The following is an 18,623-nucleotide window of genomic DNA, read 5'->3' as shown; positions in this document are numbered from 1 at the left end:
ACCTCACACACATGCATCCAAAATCAAACAGGGCACTTTTCAATTTCATCCACACTCCAACACATAACTTTTTTGCACAGTAACATAATAAATGATGGCACATAAAGATTTGAATGGTCCATTCAGTCTGCCCAGAAAGGCGGCCAGAGTTGTACGTGCTGCTTCGTGCAGGTTACACTTCTCTATGTCCTGTTTAAAGGTCATTTAAATTTTGATTTGATTTATTCGTCTTTGTATGTAGCAGTTCTCAAACCAGGCCTCAAGACACACCGAGCTAGTCAGGTTTTCAGGATACCCACAATGATGATGCATGAAATAGATTTGCATGCACTACCCTCATTTGTGTGCAAATTTACCTCATGCATATTTCTTGGGGGTATCCTGAAAACCTGACTGGCTCGGTGTGTCTTCAGGCCTGGTTTGAGAACTCCTGCTATATACGAAAACGATTAAATCAAACCTCTTAGGATTTTTCAAACCTGCTCTATACACTTCTCATGAGGAATTAGGCTGCACCAACTACTGCATTCTACTCGTTTTACCTGATCCCCAGCTGCTTCTGCTGCCACTCTCCACAACATCTGTCTTCTTTAGCCCCTTTGTGGAGATGGAAAGAAACAAATACTGTATCAGCTTTTCACTTGAACCTGCATTTCCAGCCAGCGATCTCTAAAAAAAATCTCTTTATTTTGGCTAATGGTTTACATGAGTTCTGAGATCCAAGATTAGAGCTTTCCGAGGGACCAAGTACCTTTCCTCCTCTGTTTCTTCCATTCCCACGCTTAAATCTTGCAACATCGGTGCCAGGCAAATTATTATAGACTATTATAAAGAATACAATTATTGAGCATATAGGTAGGCATGGATTAATGGGACAAAGCCAACATGGATTTAGCCAAGATAAATCTTGCCTCAGAAATCTGCTACATTACTTTGAAGCGGTGAATAAAGGTGAGCCAGTCGATATTCTGTCTGGATTTTCAAAAGGCGTTTGACAAAGTACCTCATGAAAGACGCCAGAGGAAATTGGAGAGTCATGGGATAGGAGGTAGTGTCCTATTGTGGGTTAAAAACTGGTTAAAAGATAGAAAACAGAGAGTAGGGTTAAATGGTCAGCATTCTCAATGGAGAAGGATAGTGGGGTTCCATAGGGGTCTGTGCTGGGATCGCTGCTTTTTAACAAATTTATAAATGATCTAGAGATGGGAGTAACTAGTGAGATAATTAAATTTGTTGACCACACAAAGTTATTCAAAGTTGTTAAATCGCAAGAGGATTTTGAAAAATTACAAGAGAACCTTACGAGACTGGGAGAATGGGCATCAAAATGGCAGATGATGTTTAATGTGAGGCAGTGCAAAGTGATGCATGTGGGAAAGAGGAATCTGAATTATAGTTATGTAATGCAAGGTTCCACATTAGGAGTCACCATCCAGGAAAGGGATCTAGGCGTCATCGTTGATGATACGTTGAAATCCTATGCTCGGTGTGCGGTGGTGGCTAAGAAAGCAAATAGAATGTTAGGTATTATTAGGAAAGGAAAGGAAAACAAAAATGAGGATGTTTTAATGCCTTTGTATCGTTTCATGGTGCCACCACACCTCGAATATTGTGTTCAGTTCTGGTCACTGCATCTCAAAAAAGATGTGATGGAATTAGAAAAGGTACAGAGAAAGGCGACGATAATGATAAAGGGGATGGGATGACTTCCCTATGAAGAAAGGCTAAAGTGGCTAGGGCTCTTCAGCTTGGAGAAATGACAGCTGAGTGGAGTGGAATGGGTAGACATAAATCACTTGTTTATTCTTTCCAAAAATACTAGGACTAGGGGCACACAATGAAGCTACAAAGTAGTAAATTTAAAATGAATTGGAGACAATATTTCTTCACTCAATATGTAATTAAGCTATGCAATTTGTTGCCAGAGAATGTAGAAAAAGCAATTAGTTTAGCGGGTTTTAAAAAAGGTTTAGATGACTTCCTAAAGGAAAAGTTCATAGACCAGTGATGGGCAACCTTTTGAGCTTGGTGTGTCAAAATTCGCCAAAAAACCGAGCATAACTCGGGTGGTGTGTCACTTCAAGAAAAAAAACCATAATTTCGCGATATTTATAGTTTAAATAACAAAAATGTATAATTGTAATATATAACTGTATTTAATAAACCAAAAACTAATTATTTAACTTACCTGCCGCTATTTCTAATGGCGGGAAACGGCACCCATGATTTATTCTCCCTTTTTGTTTTCCCTATCTCATAACGAACTGCTACAAACAAGTAGTGAAAGGAGCATTATAAAAGCAATGAAAAGTGATTTCTTAGCTGGACCGGTATTTTTAGGAACTTCCCAAACAAGTGTGGAGCAGGAGCAGCAGTCAGTGTCCAAGCACAGCTGAGCTAAGGCTGCAACAGGATCACAGAGAGGAAGAGAGCGGCCGCTGACCCGACTTTGTCTGAAGAGAGCAGCAGCTGCCTGGGTTACTCGCAACTCAGCACTCAGGTTCGACATTTAATCAGAATTGCCTCGAGCCTCAGGCAGTTTTTTCACCTGGCTGAGCTACAACTGCAGTGAGCTGTGATTGGTTGTAGGGAGCCTGTCTGGCGCCTAAAAGGGCATTCCTAATTGGATGATTCTGACGAAGAGGACTGCTGGTTACCAAGGCTGCGAGGTGGGGCGGAACAGGGGGGTTCCGACTCGGAGGGGGGTTCTGAAGCTGCGATAAGACCACCAACGCCCCTGTCACTCCTGCCTAAGACCAGCCCTGGCAGTAAGAGCAGGTAGGCTGGGTTCTATTTGCTGCCGGCTTTCAACCCGCGTGTCATCCAAAATGGCTTCGCGTGTCAGTGCTGACACGCGTGTCATAGGTTCGCCATCAGGGTCATAGACCATTATTAAAATAGATTTGGGGAAAATCCACTGCTTATTTCTGGGATAAGCAACATAAAATGTATTGTGCTGTTCTGGGATCTTGCCAGGTACTTGTGACCTGGATTGGCCACTGTTGGAAACAGGATGCTGGGCTTGATAGACCTTCGGTCTGTCCCAGTATGGCAATATTTATGTATTTATGTACTTATGTACATTGATAAAGGTGAGCTAGTTGATGTGGAGGGGCATAATCGAACGAAAACATCTATCTCCATGGGCGTTTATCTCTGAGAACGGGTCCGTGAAGGGGCGGACCGAACCTTATTTTCGCAAAAAATAGACGTCCATGTTTTATTCAACAATTTGTGAGCTGGGCGTTTTTGTTTTTCAGCGATAATGGAAAATGAAAGCGCCCAGCTCAAAAACGAATAAATCCAAGGCATTTGTTCATGGGAGGGGCCAGGATTCGTAGTGCACTGGTCCCCCTCACATGCCAGGACACCAACTGGGCACCCTAGGGGGTACTTTTACAAAAACAAAAAAAAAGGTAAAAGAGCTCCCAGGGGCATAGCACCCTTCCCTTGTGTGTTGAGCCCCCCAAATCCCCCTCAAAACCCACTGCCCACAAGTCTACACCATTACTATAGCCCTAAGGGGTGAAGGGGGGCACCTACATATGGGTACAGTGGGTTTGGAGGGTTGGACGACTAATAAGCATTAAGCAGCACAATTGTAACAGGTAGGGGGGGATGGGCCTGGGTCCACCTGCCTGAAGTCCACTGCACCCCCTAACAACTGCTCCAGGGACCTGCATACTGCTGCCAGGGAGGTGGATATGACATTTGATGGTGAAAATAAAAAGTTGTGAAACATCATTTTTTTGTGGTGGGAGGGGGTTAGTGACCACTGGGGGAGTCAGGGGAGGTCATCCCCGATTCCCTCTGGGGATAATCTGGTCATTTAGGGCACTTTTGGGGCCTTATTCGTGAAAAAACAGGGTCCAGGAAAAGTGCACTAAATGCTAGCTACAAACGCATACTTTTTTTCCATTATCGGCGAAAGGCGCCATCTCTGTTCGGGTGATAACCATGCCCCAGTCCCGCCTTCACCACGCCTCCGACACGCCCCCGTCAACTTTGTACGCTTCCGCGATGAAGTGCAGTTGAAAATGTCTGAGTTCGGCTTTCGATTATACCGCGTTATTCATTTTTGTGAGATAAACGTCCATCTCCCGATTTAGGTCGGAACTTGGATGTTTTTCTCGTTCAATTATAAACAGGATTGTGTATTGTATTTTCAGAATGCATTTATTTATTTATGTATTTATTTATTTATGGTTCATTTATATCCCACATTTTCCCACACATGCAGGCACAATGTGGCTTACAGAAAATTAGGAAAAATTACAAATTGTGAAGATACAGATAATGCGAACAAAGGATATACAAGGGGAGCATTAACTAACAAGGGAAAACTAGGCAAGATGGGGAATGTATTGGGGAATATTAATCAGCAGAGTAACTAGGAGAGTACGTTTTTACAAAGAGGTAAGTTTTCAGCAATTTCTTGAAGAGGATGTGGTCCATTTGCATTTTGAGGTGCATCGGCAGTGCATTCCAGAATTGATAAAGTATCTCATGAATTATGACTACAGAGGAAATTAAAAAGTCATGGGATAGAAGGTAGTATCTTATTGTTGATTAAGAAAACAGAGAGTAGGGTTAATGGAAAAGGGTAGATAGTGGGGTTCCCCAGGGGTCTGTGCTAGAACTGCTGTTTTTTTATACATGATCTAGAGATGGGAATAATGACTAAGGTGATTAAATTTGGTGGCGGCACAAAGTTATTCAAAGTTGTTAAATCGCAAGAGGATTGTGAAAAATTACAAGAGAACCTTACAAGACTGGGAGACTGGGCATCCAAATGGAAGATGATGTTTAATGTGAACAAGTGCAAAGTGATGCATGTGGGAAAGAGGAACCCGAACTATAGCTATGTGATGCAAGGTTCCATATTAGGAGTCACCATCCAGGAAAAGGATCTAGGTGTCATCATTGATGGTACATTGAAACCCTCTGCACAGTGTGCAGCAGTGGCTAAGAAAGCAAATAGAATATTAGAAATTATTAAGAAAGGAATGGAGGACAAAACTGAGAACATTATAATGGTTTTGTATTGCTCCATTGTGCGACTGCACCTCAAATATTGTGTGCAATTTTGGTCACCGCATCTCAAAAAAGATATAGTGGAATTAGATAAGGTACAGAAGGGTGACAAAGATGATGGAACGACTTCCTTATGAGGAAAGGCTAAAGAAACTAGGGCTCTTCAGCTTGGAGAACAGACGGCTGAGGGGGGATATGATAGAGGTGTATTAAATACTGAGTGGATTGGAAAAGGTAGATTTGTATTTTTCCAAAAATACAAGGGATAGGAGGCATGCAATGAAGCTACTAAGTAGTAAATTTAAAACAAATCAGAGAAAATATTTCTTCACTCAACATGTAATTAAACTTTGGAATTCCATTGCCAGAGAATGTGGTAAAAGCAGTTAGCTTAGCAAGGTTTAAAAAAAGGTTTAGCCAAGTTCCTAAAAGAGAAGTTCATAAACCATTATTAAGATGGACTTGGGAAAATCCACTGCTTATTTCTGGGATAAACATAAGTACATAAATACATAAAATTTGTTTTAATCTTTAGGTACTTGTGACTGGTCACTGTTGAAAAAACGATAGTTGACTTGATGGATTGCCAATCTGTCTCAGTATGGCAGTGCGTATGCTCTTATGTAACCACTGACGTGACTAAATTTAAGAGAAACGCGTTCTCTATAATGTGTAATGTTCAGGAATTTTAATGTTACCACAGCAGAGACACACAATATTAGACCTGCAGAACAAGGCACTTACCATTCCCTTTGGACCCACAGAACCTGACAGACTTTTACCAGTGACGTTTTTCAGACACTCAGATTCTGTCTGCCTACCTCTCTACCTGAGCCCAGACTGTTCTGTTTTGCTTTCCTTTTCATTATGACATCTCGACCTAAAGTGTCTGACAGCTTTAAAAATGACTTTTCTCAGACATACACACTCAAGACAGTGCTGCCTGCTTCTCTTGCATGAGACCCTTCTGTACTCTTATAGCCTCTCTCTCTCTCTCTCTCTCTCTCTCTCATACTTTCTACTTCTTTGCAGTATGAAATCTGCACCTTCTTAAAACATCATCTCTACCTCTAAAATCAAGTGACCCCTGCTTCCCCCTTCTCCTTCATCAATGCAACTCCTTTCGGTCTATGTATAAGCAAAAACAATGTTGTTTTCTTGGCTCGTAGGGGGTAATTCTATAACTTGGTGCTTCAATTTAGGTGCCATAATGGAGCACTTATTGCCATTTCTATAACGGTTTCAGGGCATACCTAAGCCATTATAAAAAGAACAGCCATATAGGGTCAGACCAATGGTCCATCTAGCCCAGTATCCTGAACTATTCGTTGAGTGAAAAAATTATTTCCTCTTATTTGTTTTAAAAGTAGTTCCATGTAATTTCATTGAGTGTCCCCTGACCTTTGTACTTTTTGAAAGAGTGAAAAATCAATTCACTTTTACCCATTCCACACCACTCAGGATTTTATAGACCTCAATCATATCCCCCCTCAGCCGTCTCTTTTCCAAACTGAAAAGCCTTAACCTCTTTAGCCTTTCCTCATATGAGAGGAGTTCCACCCCCTTTATCATTTTGATTGCTCTTCTCTTAATTCTTATGTATCTTTTTTGAGATATGGTGACCAGAATGAACACAATACTCAAAGTGAGGTTGCACCATGGAGCAATACAGTGTCATTATAATATTCTTGGTCTTATCTTGCATCCCTTTTCTAATATTTCCTAGCATCCTGTTTGCTTGTTTGGCCACCGCTGCACGCTGGGCAGAAGATTTCAGTGTATTGTCTACAATGACACCTAGATCTTTTTCTTGAGTGCTGACTCCCAAGATGGATCCTAACATCAGGTAACTATGATTCGGATTATTCTTCCCAATGTGCATCACTGTGCATTTGTCCACATTAATAAATTTCATCTGCCATTTGGATGTTCAGTCTTCCAATTTCCTAAAGTCTTCCTGGAATTTTTCACAACCTGCATGTGTTTTGAGAACTTTGAATAGTTTTATGTCATCTGCAAATTTAATCACCTCAATCGTTGTTCCGATTTCCAGATCATTTATAAGCAGGGGCGTAGCTACGAACGGCCACGGAGGCCTGGGCCCCCGTAGATTTGGCCCTGGACCCTCCTGCCGATGACCCTATTGACCCCCCTCCCGCCACCAATCCGCAGTTGCCATCTGCTATCTTTGCTGGCGGGGGACCCCAACCCCCGCCAGCCGAGGTCCTCTTCTTCCTTCGTTCTGTTTCTGAGTCTGACGTCCCGCCCTTGTCTGACGTAACTTCCGTGAGGGCAGGACACAAGGAGGGAAGGAGGGCCGAAGGGAGGCGATTTTCTGCCCTGCTGCCTGCAGCGCTTTCACACGGAGGTGAAAGGCACTGTGATTTCAATGCAGGGGACCTTTCCCGGTGGCGGACGGAGGGGGGCGGGTGGAGGGGGGAGCGGCAGCGGCGGGGCCCCGGGCCCGGCCCAGTCTCTCGGCAGCCCTGACTTGGTGTAAATGTCCATGCCTAATTTATGCACAGATTGAGTATATTCTACAACCGCGCCCAGAGGGGCCCTTTTACAGAGCGGCGGTAAGCCCAATGTGGCCATCACCGTGCACTGCCAGGTTACTGCCAGGTTAGCACGGGAGCCCTTGTCACCATCTTAGTGGGTGGTGGTAAGGGCTCCCCTTCACATGGCCATACAGTAAGAGTTGTTTTACCACATGGCCATGTGTGCCTGGGGTCTTTTTAGCTGCTGTGGTAAAAAGGGCCCTGGCGCTTGGGAAAAACAGCCCCTGCTGCTAGCGCAGGGCCTTTTTTCACGTAGCTTGGTAAAAGGACCCCCATAGTTTTTAGGAATGCCCATGAACTGCCCATTCCACACCCATGACCATGCCCCTTTTCACATCCGCATCTTAGAATTTATATGCATCACTTTATAGAATACGCCTAGCAAGTTGTGTGTGTAAATTCTAATTAATGCCCAATTAGTGCCGATAATTACTTAAGTCACAAATTATTGGTGCCGATTGGCATAGGCGCCCCGTATAAGAGGCTTGGGGAGGCTAAGCCTCCCCAGCCCAATCGTCGACTTCCGCTTGTGGTGCAACCCACCCTCCCGCCCCGCGGATTTTGATCTTTTATTTCCGTGGCAGCAACGTCAATGAAGAAAAAGACTACAGGCTCGCCGCCAGCTTCTCCCTTCTCTCTGCACACAGTGTCCCGCCTTCTGCGGTGATGCATTTCCTGTTTCCGCGAGAGCGGGACACTGTGCAGAGAGAAGGGAGAAGCTGGCGGCGAGCCTGTAGTCTTTTCCTTCATTGACGTCGCTGCCACGGAGCGTATGGAGGTAAGCTCCGCCCCCTTTAGCCTCCCCAAACAGTTGGGCTACCGACCGTCTATGCTGATTGGCTTGTTCTTCAATTAAATTGTGCGTGGAATACAGAATATGCCTGGATTTTCACGCACAACTTACAGTGCCATAAATACAATCTGGGGTATATGCAAAAAACAGTATTAAAGCGACAAAACTGCAGGGCTTATGAGGTAAAGAGGAGGCACGGTAGGTTGATCAGGAAAGAGGAAATAGAACATTTATTTACACTGGTGTGATATACAGACCTCCCTTACAGACACATGAAGATTTTATTGAAGATATTCACAATCTTGATGTGAAAGCAGAAGTGCTGTTGATTAGATGATTTGAATTTGCTGGATGTTGATTGGGTCTCCCCTGAAGCAGCTTTAAATTGCACACGAAAGAAGCCCTGCTGTGGTCATGGACTACATGAAGCATAGAGTTTGAGTAGCATGAACTTGTTTTCTGTTTTAAGAACTGTGTAAGCAGAACTGAAAACAAATTTTCTACCCCAATCTCATAGGCATGTAAGATTTAGTTATTCTCTTTGGGATTGTGTCAGGGAAAGAACTCACTATCACAACATTGACTTCTTTAATCAATTGACCTCAGACTCCTAAACCATTTTCTCATGATGTCACAAGGAGTGAAAAAAAAAAATCTGAACCTGCTGCTCGTAGACTGAATAAAAAAATAGTTTGACTGAAACCCTGGGTAAAAGTTCAGCAGTCATGGATCCAACACATGCAGTTGAGACAGGTCTCACTTTCAAATGACTTCTGAGCAGCACTACTTGTGGAGGGTTAATTTGGTAACAAGATACCGATGTTGAAGTTCCAAAATAGTACATATGCATCATTATCATAGGTCCTCAGAACTTTATGCCCGGTAGCACACAAATGATCGTGTGCAATGTACATCTGCTTGTGTGGAACTTTGTCCCTGCTCCACCCAGGAAGTGAACATATAAGTACATATGATACTTTTGGCATGTGAACCTATATGCACTCTTTCAGCCATGCAGTTTGTTAACAGCCATTTTGGACTGGATTCTACAAATGGTGTGCAAATTTCCACACAAAAAATTGCATGCTATCTTGAGATGTGTGTGCAACCTAATTGCCCCCCAGAAATGGCTGTGTGGCAAGTGCTTCACTTGCTGCACGGCCATTTCATTAAAAAAAATATAAGTACATAAGTAATGCCACACTGGGAAAAGACCAAGGGTCCATCGAGCCCAGCATCCTGTCCACGACAGCGGCCAATCCAGGCCAAGGGCACCTGGCGAGCTTCCCAAACGTACATTCTATACATGTTATTCCTAGAATTGTGGATTTTTCCCAAGTCCATTTAGTAGTGGTTTATTGACTTGTTCTTTAGGAAACCGTCTAACCCCTTTTTAAACTCTGCTAAGCTAACCGCCTTCACCTACCTTTTACCCACTGCGGTAAAAAGGGGTCTCAGCGTGCATCAAAACCACACGCCAACACCAGCACAGGCCCCCTTTTGCCACAGCTTGGTAAAAGGGACCCTGAGTTTCGAAGTCTCATTTTGAAAAGAAATGGCACGTCTGCCCCAACTTTTCCTGAAGTTCATCAAAACCCTTGTATTTTCAATGACAAGTTAAGGTATGGCTCTCCCAACCCTAAATCATCATCATGTTATTTGTTAAAGGCTGGGAGTCATGCTAAATTATATAGACGCATGATATTTCTAAAAGGATGAGGACACGATGCTGGAAATGAGCAGGACTCAGATGTCGTCTTTCCAACAAAAGAAAAGAAAGATTGGGCTCAATATTCAAAGGATTTATGCCTCTAACTTTGAGAGTTCCTAAACTGCCAACTGCATTCAGATTCACAGGACAGGGTTGAGCCAGTCCTGGGTTTATTCCAGTGAATGATGGGACTTGTAGTCTTGTTTTCTTAGGGAATGCAATGGGGACTTCAGAACTACAAGTCCCTGCATGCAACAGGGTAAACCCAGGACTGGATCAACCCTGTCCTGTGAATCTGGATCCAGTTGGCAGCATTCAAAATGCCACTAAATTCCTAAATTTAGAAGCATAAAAAGTGGGGGACAAGAGGGGCAGGTTTAGGGTGGGGAAAAAAGTTAGAAGCTTGGCATTAATTTTCAGCACTAGGTTCCTAAATTAGGCTCATAAATTTAAGCAAATGAATGGTAGGCCTACATTTATAAACAAAGGGCTTGATATTCATCTGGCAGCAGTACTCATCAATTTTTAAGGTGTTGATTGCTGTGGGCAGGATTTGACCCGAATATTCAATGCTGGGCCTATTTTTACTGACCAGAATATCTGGATCTTACCTGGCTGCTGGACATTATTCAGCGTCAATACCTGCATAACTATTTAGGTAATGAGTACAGCAATTTCTGCAGTCCTATTTGCTCAACTCTGAACAAGGGTGGTGCCTAGCTGACTTCTGAGTCTGGCCCAACTTTACCCCCAGACCGCTCGGGCCCTTAATGGCGAGCAGATATTTAGCAGCACTCTCTGGTTGTGCTGCTGAATAGAATATCTGCTCTAGGGTTGATCGGCGTGATTTAAACCCCATAATTTCTAAGCTCCTAAATTAAGATGAATTTTCAACTAAAACCTTACCCCCTGTGTCAGCATTGCCATGCAGCTTAGTAAACAGTGGGGATAGTCTTCTAAGTTTGGCTGAAAAGAGATCACAAATTTGGGACCCTTACTCAAGAGTCCAGCTTTTTTTTTTTTTTTTTATATCAGCCTATCATTTTTAAACAGTACCTCCTTCTGTTTTAGTTGGCCCTGCCTCTGGAACTTGATTTTCACATGGATCACCTAAATTTAGTTTTAAGGCCTCCATACCACAAGCTGTGTTGTGTCTGTATCTGTGGCAGATCCCAGCTGCTCAAGGTAAGGGTAGAAGCACGCATAAGTGTGTGATAGAGAAGAGGGAAAGGGAGGCTGCCTGAAATACTACAGTTGCTCAGACCTGGCAGGCCTCCTCCAGGAGAGATCAATGACTAGAGGCGTGAGATTTTTCTGGCACGAATAGAAAGCCAAGTCTTGGTTTGGCAAGTCGAAGAGATTTGACAGGTTCAAGCTCTGGTACGCAGCACATCTAGACTTTGTATAACGCATAGTTAATGATTAGTATTTCCTGGCACAAAGCAATCTGGCCTTTGAATTTACTGTGTTTGTACTATGTCCCTCTACAAAAAGCCCTTTTGCATAAAAATGGCTAAATATTTCCTGGAGCTGAAGTTTTTTTTATTATATCCCATATACCTTTAAAGTGCAATTTTACACAGGGGCTCCACATGGAAAATGGGAAGTCTAGGTTGGGATGTCCATTTTCCTGAGTATTATATTAAAAGATGCCAGCACTGACAGCTGGAGCAGTGACTTAAAAACTACAGATATCAATCTCACTATATAAGATTTTATAAAAAGATAACTATAAAGACAAACAGGTACATCAAAAGTATGAAATTTAATGTTTTTCTTTCCCAACATAAATCAACAGAACTATTATAGTTCATTAATTTTAAAACAATAAAATGCAAACTTATCTTGTCAAACAAAGATTTTAAGACTCTACATTGCCAACTAATTGTTACAAAGCTTGACACATGATTTTGTGGCTCATTGACTTCAACAGTGGCCAAATAGTAGGCTTTAGGAGGTAATTCTATAACTTTGAATTAGGCACCACAATGGAATATGATGAGTGCTGATTCTATAACAACCAACAGTTCGTTCAGATCACTTGTGGCATGTCAATGGATGGGTATGTGGATGCGCCTAAGTGTGCCATATGCACATTACCTGGTGCCACACCCATGGCCCGCCCATGTGTACACCTCCCCCCTTTAAAGTTAAACATTTTAGTACATCTGTAATCTTTAGAGAATAGAAAATAAACAGAGAACAATCCTCCACAAATCTCTAACAGGAAAAGCAAAAAACAGCGTAGGTAACATGGAACACAAATTCACCCCAAAGGTGCCAAACAATCCTTTATTGTTGTTCATCACTAAACTTGACACAGGCCATGTTTTGGCCTACTGGCCTGCATCAGGAGTCTGAAAAGATATTCAAGCAATACTACTAATCGCCGCAGTGTAATGTATGAGAATCAATTTGCTGACACGCACCTGATGTACTATTTTATTTCTGTAAACTTTATTTACCCAAATAGCTTGACAATTAACAAGCAATGCACACTACAAAGTGAACGGAGTGCGTACAAAGATACAAGAAGCAAACCGGAACACAAATCCGAACAAACCAAATGTGGCACTTCCTGGTTGACTCTTATCCATGGGAGTACTTCAATGCCAACTGCAAGCTGATGTACTTAATCAAGCTGCGACTCAAACCCAATTGCACCCACAGCAAGTATCTCACATACAAATGAATACTCCCAGCAACAACAGATTCACCACTGTGTACTGCCAAAATTCCAACCACACTACCAAAGTTTTACATCAGCTCTTCGCAGATTGAGTCTCATACATTACACTGCGGCAATTAATAGTATTGCTTGAACACCTTCTCAGACTCCTGATGCAGGCCAATAGGCCAAAACATGGCCCATGTCAAGTCTAGTGAAGAACAACAATAAAGGATTGCTTGGCACCTTTGGGGTGGAGTTTTCTTAGGTGTCACTTCTGCTCCTCTTTACAGAATAGGGCATAACGCATTTTGGCTCATATCTGCCAGTCAGAGCAGCACTTATGCATGCAAGTTGCAGGTAACTTTACACACCTATTTATAGAATTACCTCCTTAATATGCAATGAGACACAGATTGCAGGGGTTGGGGTTGGGAATGGGGAGAAAAGTTCTCAGATCAAATCCTTGAGCGTCACAGAATAATGCACATGAATCCTTTTGCAAAATGTATCTCATGAATATTCACTATGGCTAGCCTGAAAACCCAGCTGGCTCTCAGGGGCATAGCTGGAAGTCCATTTTGGATAGGCCCAGAGGGTTACTGAGGGGGCTACGTATTACCTCTCAGCTCTCCTCCTCTGCATTTAAATTGTCCCTAGGCCCTGAGGATAATTTAACAAGAACCCCTGCCACACTATATTCATTGTTAATTTTATACAATTGACATTTTCATAATTATAGGGGACCTTTAAAATGATGCATGCTGCTCTATTTGGGTTGTATCTTCAGGGAAGAACTCTGAATTGCTCTTTTTATTCATAACCATGCAAGTGACTATCAGGCTTATTTTTGAAAGAGAAGGGCACCCATCTTTCGACACAAATCGCAAGATGGGCGTCCTTCTCACGGGTCGCCCAAATTGGCATAATCGGAAGCCGATTTTGGGCGTCCTCAACTGTTTTCCATTGCGGGGACGACCAAAGTTTACGGGGGCGTGTCAGAAGCATAGCGAAGGCGGGACTGGGGCGTGCCTAACACATGGGTGTCCTCGGCCGATAATGGAAAAAAGAAGGGTGTCCCTGACGAACACTTGGACGACTTTACTTGGTCCTTTTTTTTTTACGACCAAGCCACAAAAATGTGCCCTAAATGACCAGATGACCACTGGAGGGAATCAGGGATGACCTCCCCTTACTCCCCCAGTGGTCACTAACCCCCTCCCACTATAAAAATTTTTTTATATATTTTCTCCACCCTCTATGCTAGCCTCAAATATCATACCCAGCTCCATGACAGCAGTATGCAGGTCCCTGGAGCAGTTTTAGTGGGTGCTGCAGTGCAGGCAGGCGGACCCAGGCCCATCCCCCTCCACCTATTACACTTGTGGTGGTAAATATGAGCCCTCCAAAACCTACCACAAACCCACTGTACCCACATCTAGGTGCTCCCCCTTCATCCCCAAGGGCTATGGTAGTGGTGTACAGTTGTGTGTAGTGGGTTTTGGTGGGGGTTGGGGGGCTCAGCAGACAAGGTAAAGGAGCTATGTACCTGGGAGCTTTTTCTGAAGTCCACTGCAGTGCCCCCTAGGGTGCCTGGTTGGTGTTCTGGCATGTCAGGGGGGCCAGTGCACTACGAATGCTGGCTCCTCCCATGACCAAATGGCTTGGATTTGGTCGTTTTTGAGATGGGCGTCCTCAGTTTCCATTATCGCCGAAAATCGGGGACGATCATCTCTAAGGTCAACCTAAATGTTAAGATCTGGGCGTCCCCGACCATATTATCAAAACGAAAGATGGACGCCCATCTTGTTTCGATAATATGGGTTTCCCCGCCCCTTCATGGGGACGTCCTGCGAGGACGTCCCGGGGAAAACTTGGGCGCCCCATTCGATTATGCCCCTCCACGTGCACATCTAAACAAGATCCCTCAAAACATCATTTTAAAGCAACAGTAGGCACTTTAAAATCGTAATGCATAATGAGGTAAACTGGTTCTTCCAAAGAACCAGCAAGTGGCTGGATTGGTTTCAACTTACTGGCAGTCTTCAACTCACTGTTTTCAAGTTAACCACATTATACCAGTTAACTTGATAATTATTTTGGGGGGCAGGGGTGTATCATTACTTTACAGTGTTTGGTAGCCAACATGCTGACAGCCTTTGGTTATTGTTAATAGGGACAGGATAGTGTTTTGAACTTGAAAAGAACTGCCCTAGTGCAGAGATGAATAAAGACAGCACTGATGACAGCTTAGACAATTCCAGAGGCCTGAAAAACTGGAGATCTTTGAAACCCACAAAAACTGAAGTTGAGAACCAATGGTTTAATAGTTCCAAAGAATAGATCCTCGCCACCCCACCTTAAATTTTAGAAAAAGTATTAAAAGCTATCAGATGAAATAACAGTTGGTATCAATCACTTTTTATTTCTTGAAAGCAACATGCCTCCAGCAGGAGCAGTAGACATGAGCCAGGCTCCTTGGGGTAGGAAAGAAAAGTGCTGACCAGCTGCTCTGGCTACAGCTCTGGGTCTAGCTGCGGCTCCTCCATCAACCTGCACATCTCCGAGTTGGCATGATGAAGGGGAAACTCTCTTCCTGGCACAGTGGCACGCCGGCCTTTGCGTGTTTTATGGGTAACATTTCGCTGTGGGAATGATTCAGAGAGGGAAAACAATTCTCTAGAAGGAGAGAACGCAAACAGGAGAGGTCAAACATATGGTCAACATTCTACATGAGACAAACTGTTTGTACATGTACTGCTGCATATAAATGAAGAGAAAATACAGACTAAAGTAATTCCGATTTATCACCAGGCACCTGTGATTTGATAATAAAACAGACAAACAGATGTTCCATCCTACTGATTCGCTAATGGAAGGACTATTGTCATTAGCAGGAAGTGGATATTACTACAGTTACAATAACCGAGGGGTCCTTTAACTAAGCCGTGTAAGCGTCTATGAGCAAACAACGTGAGCCAATTCAAAGTTACTGCCCAGCTACCACGTGGCCCGGACGGTAATTTCATTTTTGATGCGCACCTGATATGTGCGTCAGAAAATATTTTTATTTTCTGGCGTGCGGGCGGTAATCGGTATTTGGACATGCGTTGACCATTACCACCTGGTTAACACGTGAGACTTTACCGCTAAGTCAATGGATGACGGTAAGGTCTCAGACACAAAATGAATGCGCACTAATTTTCATTTTGCCACACGTCTATTTTCGCCCCCCCCCCCCCCCCCCCCACCACCACCAAAAAAAGACATTTTATACAGGTGCACTGAAAAATGATCCTATGTGCAGCCAAAACCATGCCTACACTACCGCAGGCCATTTTTCAGCGCACCTGAGTAAAAGGACCCCTAAGAGCGTGTCTGGTACAGAGAGTAACTTTAACGGTTCCTTTTACTAAAGCGCATTAAATGCTGTTCATTACTACGTGTTAAATGGGCAGAATTAACACGAGGTAACTGCAAAGCCTCTTCATTAACTGTTGAGGACAATGCCAGCATCTTCCCATACAGTTAGTACAGACTCAGAGAGAATACACTTAGCACACATTAACCCCCGGATTCCAAATATGGTGCTCAACATTGCAGGCGCAACTTTGGGTGCATGCCACATTTATGCACGCAATTTGAGTAACGAGCCAATGAGCACCATTAATTGGGTGCTAACAATTATTGGCTTTAATTTGCAACAATTTGGATCTATGCGTGCATCTTGATAAGCACTATTTTATAAAGATGCGCAAGTACATCTCTTAGCGTGCAACTGAAAAGGGGGCATAGCCATGGGAGGATATAGAAAGTAGGGATCACTGGATGTGGAACAAGGAAATCTTTCTCTTTTGTTGTCAGATAACCAGCCTTACGGGCCAAGTGGACAATCTCACTTATTTCTCTCTGCAGTTGTGGTGTCGGATCCTCATCTAGACGGATATGATATTCTGTATCAATACTTGTCTGAGAATCTCATTCACATAATCTTCTATATATCTGTATTTTTCGAGAAAGACTTCAATTCTTCATGTTCTGCTTTGGACAGATAGATTATGAAAACTCTTCCTAGGATTTCGTTTCTCCATCTCTTCAACATCCCGTAAAACATACTTATAGAAGGTAGAGATAACTGGATCTGGGACTCCAGGAGGTATCCACTTGGAGTTTCTCTTAAAAATAGATACATTTGAAGTAGAATCCTTTCCTGAGAAAAATGTGTAATTTGTAGCTTCCTGTTAAAATGAAAGAGACCTACACAAGTCTGTGACGGATCATACTGAGGTGTGGGCATGAAGGATAATCTCTTAGGTAACAGACTGGTCTGAGTATCAGTAAGAGTATGTTCAGATTAATTGATGACCGATATTTGTTCTGTGATATCAGACTCTCTTTCTTCTACCATGGCCTTTGTGCAAATCTTCCTCTGCTCCTGCCCCTTTCTCTTTCTCTGGTGGGATAAAGGAATCTGTTGTCTTAGAATCTGTACTCCTTGAACCTGTTGGCCTGGAATCTCTGAAATGGATAATTACGATCCTGGTTCGAGGAAAGGCAATTGCGAAATCCATAGGCGAGGTTGCTCTGTTAATATTCATTCTAAAAAATCTTCAGCTGGAGCATTTTGCGGAGATACGATTGGACTAATGGGAGGAGACATGAAAAGTTCCCCAGAATCACTGCACACTCTTTTTTTGCTTCTAATGGGGATAATCTGTTGATTGTTATTGCTTACTTGTTGTGTATTGATAAGTGTATTGGCTGTGCCCTAGGTCTAGATAACAAGCGTGATGGCTTATTATTTTTATGGAAAACCTTAGGTTTTGACCATGGGTATATAGGCTCTTTTATAGTCACTCTCATCTCTCTGCATCTTACTTAGTTTCACTTTCTTAATATCATTCTTAAAATTAGTACGCCTTTTATTAATGTTTAAAATAACCATGTCAAAATTAGGATCCTTCTTCTTAAGGATATCCAATCTTTCCTCAACCATTGGTCTCAGTGCCTCACTTCTGTCCTTAGATGTTTCAACTATAAGGATCATCAGGTCTAGAGCACAATTATTTAAAATGGCACATCAGTGGTTGAGAAAATCGGAATCGTCTAGAAAGAACCGAGGCTCTTTTATAACGCATAAACCTCTGGGGATCTGTTTATTACATCAGTACTGCAAAATGGTTATATAATGTAACTCATTCTGTATAAAACTCTTATTGAGATTTATAGCCTCAATCCAAATATCTTCTACATTTTCTTGAGCAGCAGCCTCATTCTCTACCTCTGGCATAGGTTCCTGATGGAGTTTTTGAAGTATGTGTGGCTCAAAACGTCACCCCACGGCATTTTTGATCTTGGAAGTGATTCTATTATGGGTTATTATCTTTTGATTCATGTTTTATCACATCTTTAAGTATCTTTTTCAGAGTCACTTTTTTCGCAAGTGATAATATGTCTTTATGTCTATGTATTCATTCAGTATTTATTCTTTTTTATATGGTCTTTGAGATGTACCTCTCCTTTTTATGAAAAAAAAGACCCATTATTTTCACACAGGGTAACCTTGGGTTTAAGGCTTTTTCTTAACCACTTCTTTTGTAAAAGTGAGCTAAGCAGCCAAGTTAGTTCAGACTGCAATGTAGTGAGCAGGTCTGTAGTTTGTTTAGAGGGGCATAATCGAAAGGGACGGCCAAGTTTTGTTGAGGACGTCCTCGCAAAACGTCCCGATGGAGGGGCGGGGAAACAAGATAGACATCCATCTTTCATTTCGATAATACGGTCAGGGATGTCCAAATCTTGAAATTTAGGTCATCCTTAGAGATGGTCATCCCTAGAGGTCATTTCTGATTTTCGGCGATA

At 42.7% G+C, this 18,623-nt stretch overlaps 1 protein-coding gene across 1 annotated transcript in view; it reads right to left on the bottom strand.

The window, feature by feature from the left end:
* Positions 1-14,612: 14,612 nt before the first annotated feature.
* Positions 14,613-18,623, bottom strand: part of LOC115470349 (microsomal triglyceride transfer protein-like) — a 135,418-nt gene continuing 131,407 nt past the window's right edge. The window contains exon 18 of the mRNA XM_030203425.1: positions 14,613-15,443. Coding sequence (XP_030059285.1) covers positions 15,281-15,443 — 163 coding nt within the window. The 3' untranslated portion in view covers positions 14,613-15,280. The remainder of the gene's footprint in view (positions 15,444-18,623) is intronic.

Source organism: Microcaecilia unicolor, chromosome 5, assembly GCF_901765095.1.
Source record: "Microcaecilia unicolor chromosome 5, aMicUni1.1, whole genome shotgun sequence".
Lineage (NCBI taxonomy): Eukaryota > Metazoa > Chordata > Amphibia > Gymnophiona > Siphonopidae > Microcaecilia > Microcaecilia unicolor.
This window is presented reverse-complemented; position numbering and strand designations above follow the sequence as displayed.